Below are 18,495 nucleotides of genomic sequence, written 5' to 3' on the forward strand. Positions count from 1 at the left end.
CAATTTCGGTATACATTTCTTCAACCTCTTCATCATCACGGCTCGATGTTGGTGCATAAATCATTATAACCTTTAGCTTGTACCTCTTAGAAATCTTGAGTATTAGTCTTGACACCCTTGGTGATATACTTTTGAATTCCAAAATGTTGTTTTTTAAATCTTTATGGACCAGAAACGCAACTCCACCTTCACTCCTTTCACTGTTTCCATTTGTGTACAGCAGATTTCCACTTGATAAACTTATAAGTGATTCATTTCTTCTTCTTGTTTCAGCCAAACCGATGATATTCCAAGTCACATTTTCTAATTCCTTTTCCAGCTCTAATATCCTGTCTTCACTGATGAGTGATCTTATTTTGTAAGAGACCAAGTTCAGTTTCCATGCATGGCAGCCTGGTCGTACCCAGAGATTCTTAGCACCCTCTGCTTCCGTAAGAGGGGGAGTGAAAGCCGTTGGGAACTGAGGGCCATTTGTTTTGTCATGCTGTCATATGCTGGAGGGAACTACTGCACAGAACATCAAATATATGTGGAAAGCATCTACCAAAGATCACAGATGTTGAAATCTATATATATATATATTTCACTTTTACAATAAACACTTGCAGTTATTAACATGGTACTGATGGTTTCTACTCATCAACTACTTTGGTCATAGTGCAGTAATTACTACTATGCCAGTATATGTGGCTTATTGTGTCTGCACGATTGCATGTTCATGGGCCAACCTGCATGTTGTGTGGATTGAAAAACTCAGAATAACTCGCAGGGAAAATCCTACTCTGTCTGAGATTGGCTGAACTACAGCCCCAACTGATGAGGCCTTTAAGAATTCCTCTAGTGTTTAATGGAATTTCAACCCAGACCTGTCAAAATCAGCGACTAGTGGCAAACCAACTAGACCAGGGGTTGGAAACCTGTGGCACTTTAACTTTTAGCCCACATGAAGCACAATTTGAAATGGAGTTAGAGGACTTAAAAATCAAGAACATGTGGAGTGCAAGACTAAAATGTCTTAAAACTGAAATTGAGGATTTGGAGAGGCAAAAGGCTGCCCTTGCAATTCTACACAAATGGACGGCAATAGATGAGTTGAAAAAGCAGGACCAAATTGTGTTCAATGCATGGAGTAGCTTACCGGACACGTATATAAATTTTAAAATATTTGTGTTTGGGCTTCTCTCAGTTTTTGGTTTGACGAATTTCTGATAGCTAACATTTTTGAACATGAACTATATTAAAAATAAATCAAGAAACTGTCAGAACAATGCAAGTCTCTCAGCATGTTTAAAGATTAAAATTACAGCATACTTGCCTGATGTTAAGACACTCGCTCAAGAAGTTCAGCCATAAAAGTCACATTAATTTGAACCTAATTGGTTGTTTGTTACATTTTTTCAGTATTAATAAATAATATTTCAAAATATATATTTTTTTAATAAAACACCTTCCCACTCTATTCCATTTCTTAAAAAACTCCCCCCCCACTCCTCCCAGCTTGGGCTGATGTGTAGCTCTGCGGATTCTTTTTCTTTTTAATAAGATCAAAAATGGCTCTTCACTCAAAAATGGTTGCCAACCCCTGCACTAAACTATCATAGAGGACACACTACTATGGCTTCTTCAAACATAAAAATATTGTGCGAATAACCGAGTTGTTCAGTGATTAGTCAAGATGTGTGCATATGATAAAAAATAAGGAATGGCATTAAAAAAGCATTTAATATTATTGATAATATAGAAGAGTTGATAAGCATATCAATTAATGTCCATCAATTATTGATAAGCATATCAATTAATGTCCATCAATTATTGATAAGCATATCAATTAATGTCCATCAATCAAATACTGTCCATCAATTAATGCACAGATTAATAAAAAAAATTAAAAAAACACACGAAATTGACATTAGTTTAATGCTTTCGTGAGTGACTTTGCTATACGTTGGTGGGACCACTCCACAGTGAATTTTTCATAATGGTGGATTCTGTGGAGTAAGTATATTTGTGGAATTTTGGAAAAATTAAAACAAAGTTCATTTTGGAACTTTGATAATACTTAACACTGCACAAGTACATGTTCATGGGCCAATCTGCATGTTGTGTGGATTGAAAAACTCAGAATAACTCGCAGGGAAAATGCTACTCTGTCTAAGATTGGCTGAACTACAGCCCCCAACTGATGAGGCCTTTAAGAATTCCTCTAGTGTTTGATGAAATTTCAACCCAGACCTGTACAAATCAGTGACTAGTGGCAAATCCACTATACTATTACAGAGGACATACTAATGTGGTTTCTTCAAACATAAAAATATTGTGCGAATTATGTGAATAATCAATAATACTTAACTTTGATAACAGAATTTGTAATTAAAATATTAATTTGTTCTTATTTTGACATTACTGTCCAACACTATACTAAAATTATTGTCAAAAATCAAATTAGAATTTTAAAACAATTTCATAAAAAAAACAAATTCATAAAAAAAAATTGTAAATAAAACTGACATTACATTGTTTTAATGCAATAATATCCTCTACATCTATTTATGTACTACTTAACTCAGTATTATCAAATTCTGAATATGAATTCTCAAAAAATTCTTCAATTTCAGCTTTTATAAGTCCAAATCAGACAACTAAAGTTGTAATCTTCCTCTCCAATTTTCAAAGCTATTTCCACATTTCCATCTATTATAAACTGTTCGCAATTAATTTGCAAACAGTTTATAATATATGGAAAGCAACAGATGGAAAACAATGTCAATTAATACATGAATTGTCTCAAAAAAAATTTTGGACAATTCATGTATTAATTGCCATTGTTTGAAGAAACCTCCAAAACATAGAACTATATGCTTATTCCTCAGAACCCACATGAAAAATTCAGTTCCCAACACGGTTAATAGAGATAAATTATCATTATTAACCCTTCCTCATCAGTAGAAAAACAATGCAGAATACTTCCTCCCCTCCCATTAGCTGATATCTGCATGGCTCAACTTGATGAGCTGGCTCCTCTTCTCTATCTCCACCCTCTTCAAATTGTAGCTCTGCTATAGAGGTAATGTTCTAGTGGTAGTTGTGATATTTCTTACACATCTAATAAACAAATTACTGGCATTTCTCATATATCTAATAGCCAGAATGCAAAATTTTAGTTTTCTGCTGGAGAGAAAAAAAAAAAAGGATAAACATAATAAATAATAAACATACTGAATGTGTATTTTGCATCTACATTCACACGTGAGGAATTCTGTAGGGAAGTGAAGGCCAGAAGCTTATCAAACTCTAACAGGGAGTTATATGATTTTGCAATAACTAAGAGCAAAGTGAAAGAGAAATTGCTAAAGTTAAACATAAGGAAGTCACCTGGGGTGGATGGGATCTATCCAGTTATACTAAAGGAAGCAAGCAAGTCCTTAGCTGTGATTATGAGGACATCATTGGACTCAGGGGAGGTCCCCATGGACTGGACATGTGCAAATGTATCCCCAATTCACAAAGGGGGATCAAAAGGTGGCATGAGCCATTACAGACCTGTTAGTTTAACTTCTGCTCTGGTGAAAATAATGGAGTCAATGGTTAAAGAAGCATTACAGGATCATCTAGACAAGACTGCAGTAACAGTTAAAACATGGCATGAGTTTGTTAAAGGGAGGCTTTGTCTGACAATTTTATTGAATACTATGATGTGGTCACAAAGGAACTGGATGCAAAAAAATAATTTTAATATCATATACTTGGATTTCAGGAAAGCTTTTGATACTGTTGCACATGGAAGACTGCTTTGCAAATTGGAGTGGTATGGCATTAAAGACAAGGTGCTACAATGGATAAAGAGATGGTTGAGTAGGAGATGACAGAGAGTAATAATCAATGGATATTGCTCTTCGTGGATTAATGTTATTAGTGGAGTTCCCCAGGGTTCGGTGTTGGGCCCATTGCTGTTTTGTGTATTCATCAAATATTGATGAATGTATAACAGGCTTAATGTCTAAGTTTGCAGATGATATGAAGTTGGGTAGGGTTGTTAAAGACAGTAAGGACGGTACACTTCTTCGGTGGCAACCGAAGTTTAACATTGATAAATGCAAAGTACTACATATGGGCCCACTGCACAATTACACAGAGTAATCCCAGAGTAATGTACCAACTGTGCGGTACTACACTCAGGGTAGCACAAAATGAAAAAGACCTGGGTAATTAATTGTGCAATCAGATGAAGTTTTCTGAGCAGAGCAGTGCAGACAGGCTGCAAGAGTAGCTCATGGGGTCTTGTCAATGATAGATAAGAATTTTGCTAGTAGGGATAAGGAGGTGATTATCCCCTTGTATAAGGCAATGGTCAGACTACACCTTGAGTACCGCACACAGATTTGGAGCCCTCATTTTAGCAAAGATATTGAGCCACTACACTGAGTGGACAAGACATCATGGGATACCTACCTAGTAACGGGTAGGCCCACCTTTTGCCCGGATAAGTGCAGTCACACGGTGGGACATTGAGTCCACTAGTTCACGAAAGTGTTCCACAGGTATTTCCATCTATGCTTGCTGTACCACTGTCCATAATTCTGTCGCATTCCTGGACGGAGGATCCAAAGCTCAAATGGACCTTTCCACAGCATCCTAAAAATGCTCCACAGGGTTCTTGTCCTGTGAACAGGGAGGTGATTCCATGGTGGTAAAATCTACAGAATGCTCTTCGAACCATGTTCTAGTCGCTCTACGGAGAGACACATTGTCCTGCTGAAAGAATTCATTGCCCTGTGGGTGCACAATTACCATGAAGGGATGCAGATGGTCTGCAAGGATGGACTCGTAACCTGGACTGTTCAGAGATGAGTCTAGACATACCAGAGGTCCCAAAGTGTGCCAGTTGAACATGTCCCAGACCATTACCGACCATCCACCTGCCTGAACAGTTCCTCGTTGACATGATAGGTGCATTTTCCATCAGATATGCACTCTCTGTCTGCTCAAAATAACTGGAAACAGAACTCATCAGACCAGGAGACCTGTCTCCAGTCATCCAAGGTCCAGTGCCGATGTTCTTTCGCCCAGTTGAGACATAGTCCTGTGTCATGGTGTTAGCGACAGAACTCTGCTGGGTCAGCGACTCCCATAACCTATTGTGCTAATGATCGCCTGATGGTCTTGGTGGAGCTGTTTCTGGCACCTCTCTCGTTGAAGTCTGTGGTGATTTGTGCCACTGTCACTCTCCAGTTGGTTGAAACAATGCGAGACAGATGTCGCAGGCCACATTCATCCACCACCATTCTCTACCCACAATTAGATGTTATTCCTGAAATGGCTATCATCCCTCTTTCAAAGTCGGTTAACTCACTGTGTTTATCCATACTGACATTGAATTACCACTACATGAATGCAGTGTTCCTATATACCTGTCAAGCAGTGGGTTCGTCCATTAGCAAGGGGGGTGACAGCATTGTGTTGGCCAGGAACCAGGTATCCCATGAATTCTGTCCTTTCAGTGTAGAACAAGTACAGAGAAGGGCAACGAAATTAGTGAGTGGAACAAAGGGTTGCCATTACCAAGATAGGCTTAAATTTTGCAAATTGCAGTGTCTGGAGACTAGGTACCTTCAAGGTGATCTGATTGAGGTGTATAAGGCCTTGAATGGTTTGAGCAAGCTCAATGCTAATGGGACTCTTCCTCTTGCTCAGATTGCACACCTGAGGGGGCATAAATTCAAATTGAGGAAAGACATTTGTAGAATAGATGTGTGGAAATTGGCCTTTAGCCAGCAGATGTTTGATTGCTGGAACAAACTTCCATCTGTTGTTGTAACAGTTGACAGCTTAAATAAATTCAAAACTTTTGGAGTCAATGGATGTATGAATTGGGAAGGATTTTTTTTTTTTTTTTTGGCTGATGCCATATAAGCTTGCTTTCTTGTATCATATGCCTCTGCTAATGCTAATGATTATAATAACACAGTTTATGAACAGCTGACAGATGCATTTTTTGGGATTATATGAAGTCTTACACACCAAGAATTCTCAGAGTGCACCCTCAATAACTGTTCCCGTTAGGTAATCAATACCGAATTAAATATACCAGAAAGTAATGAACCACAGTATAGCATTAGCAAAGGCACATGATGCAAGAAAGCAAGCTTATATAGCATCAGCCAAAAAAAAAAAAGAAAAAAACCCTTATTTCACCCATTCACTCGCTCCAAATGTTTGTCAAGTTCTGCCTTGAATCTATTTAAGCTATCAACTTCTACAACGACAGATGGAAGTTTATTCCATCAATCAACCACCTGCTGGCTAAAGGCAAACTTCCACACATTTATCCTACAACCGTCTTTCCTCAATTTGAATTTATGCCCTCTCAGGCAATTATTCTGAGCAAGAGGAAGAATCCCATCTGCATTGAACCTCCTCAAACCATTCAAGACTTTATACACCTCAATCAGATCACCTCGCAGGTGCCTAGTCTCCCGACACTGTAATTTGCAAAACTTAAGCCTTTCTTCGTAAGAGCAATCCTTTCTTCCATTCACTAATCTTGTTGCCCCTCTCTGTACTCGTTCCAACAGCTCTACATCCTTCTTAAAATGAGGCCTCCAGACTTGTATACAGTACTCAAGGTGTGGCCTGACCATTGCCTTATACAAGGGGATAATCACCTCCTTATCTCTGCTAGAAAAATTCCTGTATATCATTGACAAGACACCATGAGCTACTCTTGCAGACCGTCTGCACTGCTCAAAAAACTTCATATCTGCCTGCACAATTACCCCCAGGTCCTTTTCATTCTCTACCACTGTCAGTGTGGTACCACATAGTTGATACATTACTCTGGGATTACTGCTTCCCATATGTAGTACTTTACATTTGTCAATGTTAAAACTTCATTTGCCACCTCTCAGCCCATCTGCTCAACTTTTCTAGATCCTGTTGCAGCAGTGTACTGTCATTAGTGTCATTAACAACCCTGCCAACCTTCGCATCGTCTGCAAACTTGGACATTACGCCTGATATACCATCATCAATATCATTTATAAATACAGAAAACAACAATGGACCCAACACTGAACCCTGAGGGACTCCACTAATAATATTAGTCCACGAAGAGTAGTGTCCATTGATTACCACTCTGTCTTCTCCCACTCAACCATCCCTTTATCCATAGCAGCAATTTGCCTCCAATGCCACACTGCTCCAATTTGTGCAGCAGTCTTCCACGTGCAACAGTATCAAAGGCTTTTCTAAGATCCAAATATATGATATCAAAGTTATAGGTAACCTGAGATATCCCCCTTTTACCAAAACAGGTTCCACGTCCTCAGACTTGTCACATATATTACCTGGGAACAGGAGACAATATCAATACAATAAAATTTTCTTAACAAACAAAAATCCAAAACATATTTTATGTTATGCTGAGTCTCTCCTCCCTCCCCACCACAACTTATAAAAAATTCAGTTTGTAAACTAACTATAACTATGCTGAAATAGGGCAATTTAGGGCAAGAACTGAAGAATATAGTCAACATATAGTTACCTAGGAAACATGCATGACAATGATATTACACAATCATGAAGATCATGAATTTTATTTTGCCAACCCAAAAATTGCCAATTTAATACATCACAAGAAAAAGAGAAATTTCTGGAGACTTTCCAAAAAGACTCTACCTATATAATATATAGAAATAGAAGTAGATGACAATATTCTCTGCTTGGAGGACCCAAATCCACAACAAGCATTGCTCATCCATCCATCAAATAAGCTCTACCTCAAACAGGAAAGCTAGAAATCCACATAATGTACAGGTTTCTCCTAACATTAGGATGGCGCAAGGTAATGTTTCCAGTTCTATTTGTGTTAGTATAAACCCCCTCTCTTCCCATTTCGGCAAGCTTCACTACCAAAATCTGCCTCTGGGATCTAGGACCCTCCTCCCTGGATTAGGAAAGGTATTTGAGAGGTTGCTGGCGAGATGGATTACTGACCATACTGAAAAAAACTTAGGCTGGTCTGGCAGACAATATGGTTTTACTCCAGGTCGTGGAACAGAAGATGCGCTTCGGGCATTGCAAACTATATATTAGGCTCGAACAATAAATATATCCTTGGAATCTTTATTGACTTTGAGGGAGCTTTTGACTCCATTCAATGGAGCAGCGTTCTTATGATGTTGAGACTTGCAGACTGTTCAACTAAGATCTTTAGGGTGGTAAAGGACTACTTCACCCACCGTACAGTGACTGTTAAGTCGTCGGTTGATTCTATTATACGAGAGGTGACCAGGAGATGCCCACAAGAATCGGTTTTTGGACCACTAATGTGAAACCTAATTTTGGAGGACTGGTTGCGTAGGGACTTCGAGCATACAGAGATGGTGGCATATGCCAATGATCTTATGTTGCTTATTGAAGAAAATACACGGATGCAACTAGAAACCAGGTCACAGCAGGTTTTGTTTGAACTTAATAACTGGTGTAGGTTACATAAACTGACTGTATCAGGATCCAAAACAAGGACAATGGTCTTCAAGGATCAATTTTCGAGTAGAAGACCCCCAGTTGTGAGAATGAATGGGTCAAGCCTAAAATCGGCAAGGCAATTAAAATATCTAGGCATTATGTTTGACAGATCTTTGACTTTCAACTCACATGTTACTTATCTATCAGAAAAGGTGAGGAAATTTATTGGGATGATTACTCGAATCACTAGAGTTGGCTGGGGAATAAAAGGTAAGGAGCTGAACTTGCTATATGAATGTGTATCTATCCCCATGGTAACATATGGTGCACCAATTTGGTTTGATCGTGTAAGTGGAAAAGTATTTACTAGAAAGCTCAGTTCCATTCAAAGAGTAATGCTCCTTAGGATGTGCATGGCATGCAGAACTGTGTCGACCCCAGCTTTGCAGATTGTGACTGGAAAATTGCCTATTGACCTGCATTTATTGTATTTTGCATTGGCTTACTTCATCCATCGTGGCATTCCCTGTTCTTTTCTGAATATACAGGTGGACATTTTGGCAGATCCCAGGAAGGAAAGGACAAGAATCTGGGATGCTTTGGTAAAAGTCTGGCAAGAGCATTGGAGTGTTTGTGATAAAGGGCAGATTACATAAAAAATTTTCCCAGATTTAAGAAATGCAGCCTCGATAAATTCAAATGGTTTGCCCCAAACTTACAAGCTATGTTCTTATTAACTGGTCTTGGTTCGATTAATGCAAAGTTGCATGATTTAGGAATTAATGAAAGATCTAGTTGCCATTGTGGTGAAAGAGAATCATGGGAACATATTATGTACAACTACGAAGAGTACAGCGATCTACAAATTGAATTGGTATCTCAGGTTAGTAATCTCAATTTTATGGCAGAAGGCTGCGAGACAATTCTAGTTGATAAACAGGAGAACTTCTTGACTTTGCAACTGCAATATTTCTTAGGCGGAAGACTCTTCTGCATCTGGAAGCTTTGGATTTGTAATGCGGTATGGTGTATGCCGAATCACCTAGAGTTCTGTGAAATCGTGGAGGCTTGAGTCTGCTATATCCACTGCAACTCCAGCTCCTTGTGCTGGCATTTTGTGTTCTCGGCAGCTCCTTGTGCTGGAATTTCTGCTCTCGGCAGCGCATGGCGCTGGTATTTCTCTTCTCAGCAGCTCCTAGTGCTGCTGGCTTTCCAACAGACTGTGAACAGATGCAGATTTTTCCGATGAAGTTTGGACTTTGTCTGAAATTTAATTATATGTATATTTATTTTTCATGTAATTTGATTATTTTTAAATTTGTTCATATCAATCTTTTTTGGTCATGGCAGGTTTTTTCCCTCCCTGTACTTGGGAAAACAAGAGAGGGAGTATATAAGAGTACTGCTAAATTATGTGTAACTGACAGTGGGGTTGCCATTGGTTGGCTGGGACTGCTTTAAGTAATAAATATCAAAATATCGATCTAGAATGTCGCAATCAGTGGATAAAGATAATCGTGTATCTATTGGACGGTGACCTGTCATTTAGGAGAACCTACACAAATGCACTTCAGTCCTTTGTTTTGAGGACTTTAGCTAAATAAAATTTTTCTCATTTATTTATTGTTTACAGCGCTAGCAATATGTAAGTAGCTAATGCTGTTTTAGCATAGTTTTTATTAATATTTTATTACTGGTGCAGAAGACTGCTAGTATAAGCAGTTTATAGTAATAGCACATTTAATATCATATTATATATTATTTTATAGTAATAGCACATTTAATATCAATTTTTATTCATTCTAATTAGAAGAAAATAAACTTACAGCATTGTGGTGGTGGGCTGCTCCACTGTCCACTCTGCGAACACACAGCCTGACTAGCTCCTTGCAAGTGGTAACTTTCTGGACAGCTGTAATACACAGCAGTTGGAAAATCTGGAGGCTCATTTCTTCCTATTAGTGGAGCTTGCGGAACAATGGCAGTACATCCTGGAAAAATAACATAAAATTTTACATAAAATAATATTATTTTATGTTATATATTTTGTTGTTATTTATATTATGAAATTTTATATAAAATAATATAAAATTTTCCTTAATCTATTGAAACAACATAAGTGATAATCAAAATATTAAATTTTTCAAAAATATAAAATATAAGAGGACAAATGGGAATATTTTAAGCTACACACAAACTGCAACTTTTGTAATGTGCTCATATATAACTTGAAAGTAGCAAATAAACAACAGTTGTATCAATGAAGGAAAATAATCTCGTTATTCAAAATTAATGACAATTTATAATAAATATGAGATCAGATTAAAATGTTTGTATCTTGGGAGTGAGCATGAGAGAGGACATGGACAACGTACTTTTTTTTTTTTTTTAATTTACACATATTGTTCTTGAATTAAAATGCAATTAATGCAGCAGTGCAGGCATGAATGAAATTTCAAAAACTTTTACATAGTGCTAATCTTAATGTTTCCTACTCGACTTTTTCTTCCAACAAGCTTATTAAGGAGAGATGTTTTCCCAAATATCAAGTTATGATAAACTTCAGAATTAATACTAAAATTAAGGCAAAGCTAAAATTGAAAATTAAACTGAATTTCAATATTTTGTTTACTTATGCAAGGACTCTCATTGTAATGGCATCTCTGGACTTGGTTTATACTTGCTTATAGTTCTTTGTTTTTGAATTTATACACTTTTAATAAATTATTATTATTATTGTTGCTTACATTATTTCTCCCTGATTTGGGGGTTCCACCCCATGACAAGTATTGCTACTAAGTACACAGGGTAGTTGGTGGTTGTTATGTCTGTCATGGAAATCTCTGACTATCCTACAGGTGTTCAAGGTTGCAACTTTCTGGGGTTCCTTGTAGGTGTTCTCTGGGAGACTTATTGCTGCTTGGCTGTTATGTAGGCTCTTTGGCACCATACCGGTGGTTGACACTTGTTGCATATGCCACCTGTCTTTGATCTCCTGTCTTAGATTCATGTACTTCTGATTTTTACCTCATGGGTTTTCTTGAGGTTGCTAGTGTTGGCCATAGCTGTATCAATCAGGTATGTAGCCTTTTCCTTCTTGTCGGCAAGGATTCTGTCCAGTCTGTTGTATGGGACTGTGTTGTCCGTTATTATGGCACGGTCCCAGTACAGCTTGTGAGTTGGGGTCTCTAGTACTGCCTGGAGTTTGTACTTGTAATACGGTACACTTTCTTTGATCACCTGGTATTTCCCTGCTAGTGTCTGATATATTATCCTAGCTACCTGGTCGTATCTACATGTATACTCAGTCTGGGTGATCATCTTGCATCCCGCGGTGTGTTGGATCATTTTTGAGGCTAGGTAACATCGTCGACATGTGTCATCTGACACTCCGGGCTCCTTGGAAATGTATTTTCTATAGTCTCTGGTATTCACGAGTGGGATGCTCTTCCCAGGGAAGAGCATCCCACTCGTGAACTGTGCATTGGAAGCCATTTATCTATGTGATCTTGATGGAGATCATTGTAGTGTCTGCCATGAAGTGTCTTTTCCCATCTTTCTAGCTTTGTTTTTGCCATCTGGGCAGGAGGGGACTCCTTGCTTAGTTTGAGTTGTGTATGCCACTTGGCCTATCTTCCTTATGACCTGGTAGAGCGCTGCTGCATTTTTTTGGAAGCAATCCTTTAGGTTAACTATTGCTGTTTCTGTTGCTCGACAAGGAGGTCTATCAGTCCCCCTTCCTCCTCCTTTCTGAACTATTGTCAGTCTCTCCACGGCTCTTGATCATCAATGTCCTTGTCTTTCTCATGATATCCTCCAGCTGGTTGTTAGTCCAATCTATGATCCTGAAGGTGTATTAGCAATGGGACTGCATAGGTGTTTATGGCTTTGACTGTGTTCTCTCTATTCAGCCTTGCTTTCAGCAGACTTCTGAGTCTATGGTGGTATTTTTCAGTCAGGCAGGCCTTAATTTCCTTGTGCTGTGACTACTGAGCCTGCATCATCCCGAAGTATTTGTAGGTCTTTCCCCCTGTCAAGGCTTCGATCTCTTTGCCAGTCTGCAGCTGGTATTTTTGGCTAAATAATTTCCCCTAATGCAATCCGTGGGTGTTGCATTTGTCTAGACCAAATTCAATCCTAATATCATTTGCTGAATTCTTCGGTGATCCAGAGTAGGTACTGTAGTTGCTTCTTGGTTGCCGCATAAAGCTTGATGTCATCCATGTACATCAGGTGGGTGAGGGTGTACAGGTTTTTCCTTCCTTCTTTAAGATTATATCCATACTTGCTGCTGTTGAGCATGGTGGATAACAGGTTGAATACTAGACAGAACCACAGTGGGATCAGGACATATCCCTGAAAGTTTCCTCTCCTGATGGGGATCGGTCTGGTTGCGATGTTCTCGACCGTAATGGTGGTACTCCATTTTGCCATCATTGCTTCTAAGAAGTTTATCACTGTCAGATTGACTTTGCAGATTTTCAGTGTCTATTAGCCAGCTATGAGACATGGAGTCGAAGGCCTTGCAGTAATCGATTTAGGCCATGTACAAGTTGCACTGCTTCTTATAGGCTTGCTCTATAACTGCAGCATCTATGGTTAATTGCTCCTTACATCCTTTACTGATCTGCTTGCATCCTTTCTGCTGTTCAGCCATTATGTTCCGGCTCTCCAAGTGGTCTGATATCTTCCTGGTTACGCAGCTGGTCAGGATTTTGTACATCATTGGGAGACAGGTGATTGGCCTGTATTTCACCGAGTTTATCTTTACCTTGGTCTTTAGGCTTCAGATATGTGATTCCTTGAGTGAGAAACTTTGGGATTGTCTCTGTGTGCCTCATCATTCAGGTGAACTGCTCTGCTAGGTGCTTGTGTATGCAAGTTAGCTGCTGTACCAGTAGTTGTGGACATTATCTATTTCTGGGGTTTGACAGTTGTGGGAGTTCCTAATCGACTGTTTTACTTCCTCCCAAATCTCCCACTCTCTCATCCTTAGTGTATATCCTTGGTTTTTTTTCTGTTCTAGTCCAGGGGGCTTGGCTGTTATGCCTTACTTCACTGCTCCATGTTTCCCCACAACTCCTCAATCATCTTCTGTTCAGGTGGTTCATTTCCATCTTTCCTGTCTTCTCCAAGACTCCTGTAGAAGGCTTTTCTGCTCCTCATTGAAGATTCTATTGTTTATTTTCCTCTGTGGGCTCTCTTTGTATCGGCATAGTCTCTTGTTGAGTGCAAGGAGATTCTGCTTCAGTGTGTCCAAGTATTCTCCTATTCTCTGATTTTTGGTCTCGTGTTTGCTGTGGATGCTGTCTCTCTTGAGGATGCTCTTCACTTTTCCAGTCAATTTCTTACTCCTATTACCCTGTTAGTACTCGATCAATTGGCCTATCTTGACTCAATTCTTCTATCTTCTGCTGAAGTCTTTTTTCCCCATGCTGACGGTTCCTTCTTTTTTCAGTTCTTCTGCTGCTGGTCTCTTGTTTCTCTTCCATTAATCCTAGTGGCTGCTATGGCAGCACAGCATATGGCTGTGTGGATGATCTCCAGTGTTGTACCATTGTTGTTGAGGTAATGTGGCATTATTTTCCATATTGTGGTATTATTTATTATTATTATTATTAATTTTATTTAAGATTAAACCAATATATAAAAAAGGTTGGTTTAAAAATTATAATAATTATAACCAATTACACTACAATCAGTTTTGAACAAAATAGTTAAAAATTACTTGATCTCTCATCTAAGTAATTTTTTTAGCAAATATCAATTATTAAATAAGCATTTATATTCTTATCAGAAAATGATGAGTACAGCCACTTACGTAAGAGTTGCATTCCGCGGAACTCTATGTAAGTCAGAATTTCCCTAAATACTTATGTAGCACTCGCAAATTTCATCGAATTTGATAGAAGCAAAAAAGTAAATGTTCGACGAACATGTAAATAGAATTATTTATTTAATTTTTTATCTCATGCACAGGAAAAATTACAAAAGTGTACAAAACTTACAAAATTATAAAATTACAAAAAGAGAGAGGAAACAGGCAATAACATCAACAAGTTTTACCTTTCGAGCATCATTGCCAGAATTAACTCTCCAGCTCATAAGCACGCCGCTGCAGAAGTTGAGGGCTGTGATTTAGAAGGGGTGTTTTCCAACACATCACAAAATTTCTCTGCAGCTGCAGAATCAGCACTGGCATCTTTGATGTTTTGGAAACCAGTGCGATGCTTGAACCTATTAAACCACCCATTCCTTGCCACAAACTTGGCTTGGCTTGGCTTTGCATCCTATGGGATGCAAAATATGTTTCCACGATTTTTTTAAGTTTGCTGCCACCCAGCAAAAACTTACATAAAGTCAAATTTCCATAAGTCAAGTATTACATAAGCTGGGGAGTGGCTGTACTCGGTTGTTATTAGAACAATTAATTGACAAATTTAATCTATCCTTAAATAACAATAATTTCATTTTAATATTGTTTCTTGATTTATCTAAGGCCTATGACCTAATCAATTTAAGAATTTTACAGGATCAATTATTTTCATATGGAGTAAGAGGGAATACTCTTAAACTATTAGTAAGTTATGTGAACCACCACAAGATTTGTTAATACTGATAAACAGAACAGTAATAAAATAGGTATTAAAAGAGGTCTTCCACAAGGAACTCACTCAGATCCCATACTATTTAATATTTTTATAAATGATATATTTAGTGTTGTTCAAAGAGTCTTTATTGAAGTTTATGCCGATGATATAATTTTGTATATAATAGGGAAAGGCTTAAATAGAATGAACTCAGATTTGCAATGTGACCTTATTCAAATACAGAAATGGATTCATTACAATCAGTTATCAATTAGCTTTACTAAAACTAAATTATTACTAATAAATGTCCCACATCAACTTCCTGGTATCGCACCTTCTATCAAGTTACATTCACATTGTTGCTTGCATAAGAATTATTTTGAATCCTGTTCTTGCCAAATTACAGAAATTTTTTCTCAATATTTGTTTCTTGGATTATGGATTGATCATTCTCTAAACTGGAATACACATTAATTATTTGATCAGTAAGATAAAATTTTCTTTATATTTTTTTACCATATTAGACAAATTTACTTTAGCAACAAGAGTATCGATATATTTTGCATTGGTTGATTCAGTTTTAAATTATGCTGTAAATATTTGGGCAAGAGCTAATACTTCTGAATTACTTATGATGAATAAAATTATACAAAAGGATACTAAAACTAGTTATTGGAAGTGATATATGGAATGACATTAATAGAAGAAAAGGGTGCTTTATTACAATTTAAGATATTATTTTCTATTCAGAAATTATTATTTAATTTGATTTTAAAAAACTTTAATGCAACAAAGAGTGCTAGAAATTCTCTAGAAACAAAAAATTACAGTTTACATCACACAAGGGTTTATGTATTCCAACATCCTAAACCATTAAATAAATATGGAACAAGACATCCTTATTACATTATAAATAACAGGTTGCCAAAGTAGGATTTTAAGATTAGGCAATCACTGACATACACTCAGATGAAATTATATTTACAATCATTTAATGATTGTAATATTTAATGAAATATTTAATGAGTTACCATAAGAATTATAATAGTTATTTGCTCTTTCTTGGTTTGGTGAAACCAACTAATTTTTTATTTTTTTTCCCCTCTTTCACCTTCCGGTTTTTTTTTTTTTTCAGGAAATAGGTTTGAGAATTGTATAATTAAACTTCTGTTTGAGTAAATGTTTAACAACAACTTGTTGATAAGGATTCTGAAATTCTTAATGAGTTTTTGATGTAATTTAATTGATGAAGACTAATAAATATTGTATTATTATTATTATTATTATTATTATTATATTGAACACATCTAAAAATTCCTTCTAAGACAAAATATAAAAATTCTGTTAAACGACTATATTTTTAAATCAAAGAATCTATTTTTAAGGAAGCAGATATTTTCATTTATATATGGGTATCTCACCTTTTCTGATTTCACATTGTGCTCCTTCAAATCCTTGTACACACGTGCATCTGCCATTGGTTTGATCACAGATACCTCCATTCTGGCACTGACAGTCTAAAAAATATATATATATATATATTACTGTGGCATTTATGATTAGAAGACTAGATGTTTTCAACACATCAAATTTAATTCAAATAATATTCAGTCACAAACTTGATTATGTTGTGCTCTGTAGCTGACAGCCTACAAATCTCTGACTTCTCAGAAGATTCTTATGACCTTTCTAGTCAAACCAAAGCTTGACAGCCTTCTATCTAATACTCATAAGAATCACCCACTTCTTGAAATATGCTACACAAATGTAGCATATTCCTACAGAATTCTAGTTTATCATATTCTACATTTCTACATATCTAGTTTATCACATTCAGTGATAAATTAGATATGATTCAAGGAAAGTTTATCGAGATTCACGTGTAACAGAAACAAATTTATCATGAGCACATTGAGGCCTTTGCTACACTTTGAATCTACAAACTTGTAAAATAATAAGACAATTTCCTTATTCTTCTGTGAGCCATACAGCAAGTTATTAATGTACGCAGTCCTCCAACATATTCTCTTTCACCTACATACAGTACATAATTAAGACATGAAGACATATCACAACCAATTAATATAATTACTATAGAGCAGTGATTTCCAATCTTTTGTCACTCAAGTCATACTTTAAGTTAAAAGACGAATATTAACGGCACACCAAAATAGTGATTGCCATTGAACTCAATGGAATTTTTCATGATCTCACGGCATACTTGAAAAGGGTCGCGATGCAGAAATATGGCAAGGCACACTGGCTGGGAACCACTGCTATAGAGTATTAGTGAAATAGAGCATCCAGTCACATTATTATGACCCCCCCAATGCAGACATCACACACACCTAGCGAATCATACAGCGCACGTGTAAAGTTCACACACTGCAAGCATATAAGGCTTGATGTTCGGCATCCATGAACACAATAACAGCCTCTGTCATGGGCAAAGCACACGACCTATCAGACCTCAAAAAAAGGCATGATCATCTGCTATCAGGCCAGGAGTGCCAGCATTTCCGAAATAGCGGACTTTGTGAAATGCTCACATGCTGCAGTGGTGAAAGTGTATCAAGACTGGATGAATGGGACAGTTTTGACGACCCGACGTGCCAATTGTGGAGCCCCATGCGCCATTGATCCCAGAGGTGAATGTCGGCTGAAATGGTTGGTCAGGACCGATTGGCATGCTACTGTTGCTGAACTGGCCATCCAAATGAATCGTGGGGCCACCAGAAAGGTCTCCAACACGACATTGCAGTGAACGCTGTTGCGCATTGGGTTCCGGAGCAGACACTTGGTGACAGCACCCATGCCGACGGCTGTTCATCGCAAACAATGCCGTCAGTTTGCACAGCAATACCAACACTCAAACTCAGCTGAGTGCAACAGGTGGCTTTCTTCGATGAGTCACGGTTTCTGCTCCACCAAGTGGATGGACGATGGCATAATAGGTGTGAAACCTCCAAGAACAGACACATCAGACGGATGGATCCTCCACCAAGAAATCTACAGGAACTCCAGGGTGCACTGCAGTCTGCATGGTCACAGATACCCGTAGCAACCTTCTACAGACGTATTGAATCCCACCCATGGCAGCTGGCTGCAGTGCATGCTGCGAAAGGCGCATATTCTGGATACTAGACAGGTGGTCATAATAATGTGACTGGACCCTGTATACATGTATTATAATATATCTTATTTAGAAAAAATAAACCACTCTACTAATGGAAAATAGAAACAGCCTTACATGAATAACTCTTTATTGCTCCAGACAGATTTCAGAATATATTTATTTATTAAAAATATGCAAATAAAATTTAAATAACTTTGATTAAACAAAGTTTAATCGAAATTGTTTAGATACAATAAAATATTACCATAAAATGTTTAAAATATACTAAGTTATAAGTGTTAAAAATATAACAAAGTAAAATCA

At 37.5% G+C, this 18,495-nt stretch overlaps 1 protein-coding gene across 1 annotated transcript in view; it reads right to left on the minus strand.

The window, feature by feature from the left end:
- The window catches only part of LOC150086688 (clotting factor C-like), a 163,237-nt gene that overhangs the window by 80,841 nt on the left and 63,901 nt on the right, over positions 1–18,495 (minus strand). The window contains exons 4-5 of the mRNA XM_090372690.1: positions 16,478–16,573; positions 10,293–10,457 (exon numbers count right to left, since the gene is read on the minus strand). Coding sequence (XP_090228816.1) covers positions 10,293–10,457; positions 16,478–16,573 — 261 coding nt within the window. The remainder of the gene's footprint in view (positions 1–10,292; positions 10,458–16,477; positions 16,574–18,495) is intronic.

The sequence above is a fragment of the Mastigoproctus giganteus genome, chromosome 4 (genome assembly GCF_048544385.1).
Source record: "Mastigoproctus giganteus isolate SK-2022 chromosome 4, ASM4854438v1, whole genome shotgun sequence".
NCBI classification, from domain to species: domain Eukaryota; kingdom Metazoa; phylum Arthropoda; class Arachnida; order Uropygi; family Thelyphonidae; genus Mastigoproctus; species Mastigoproctus giganteus.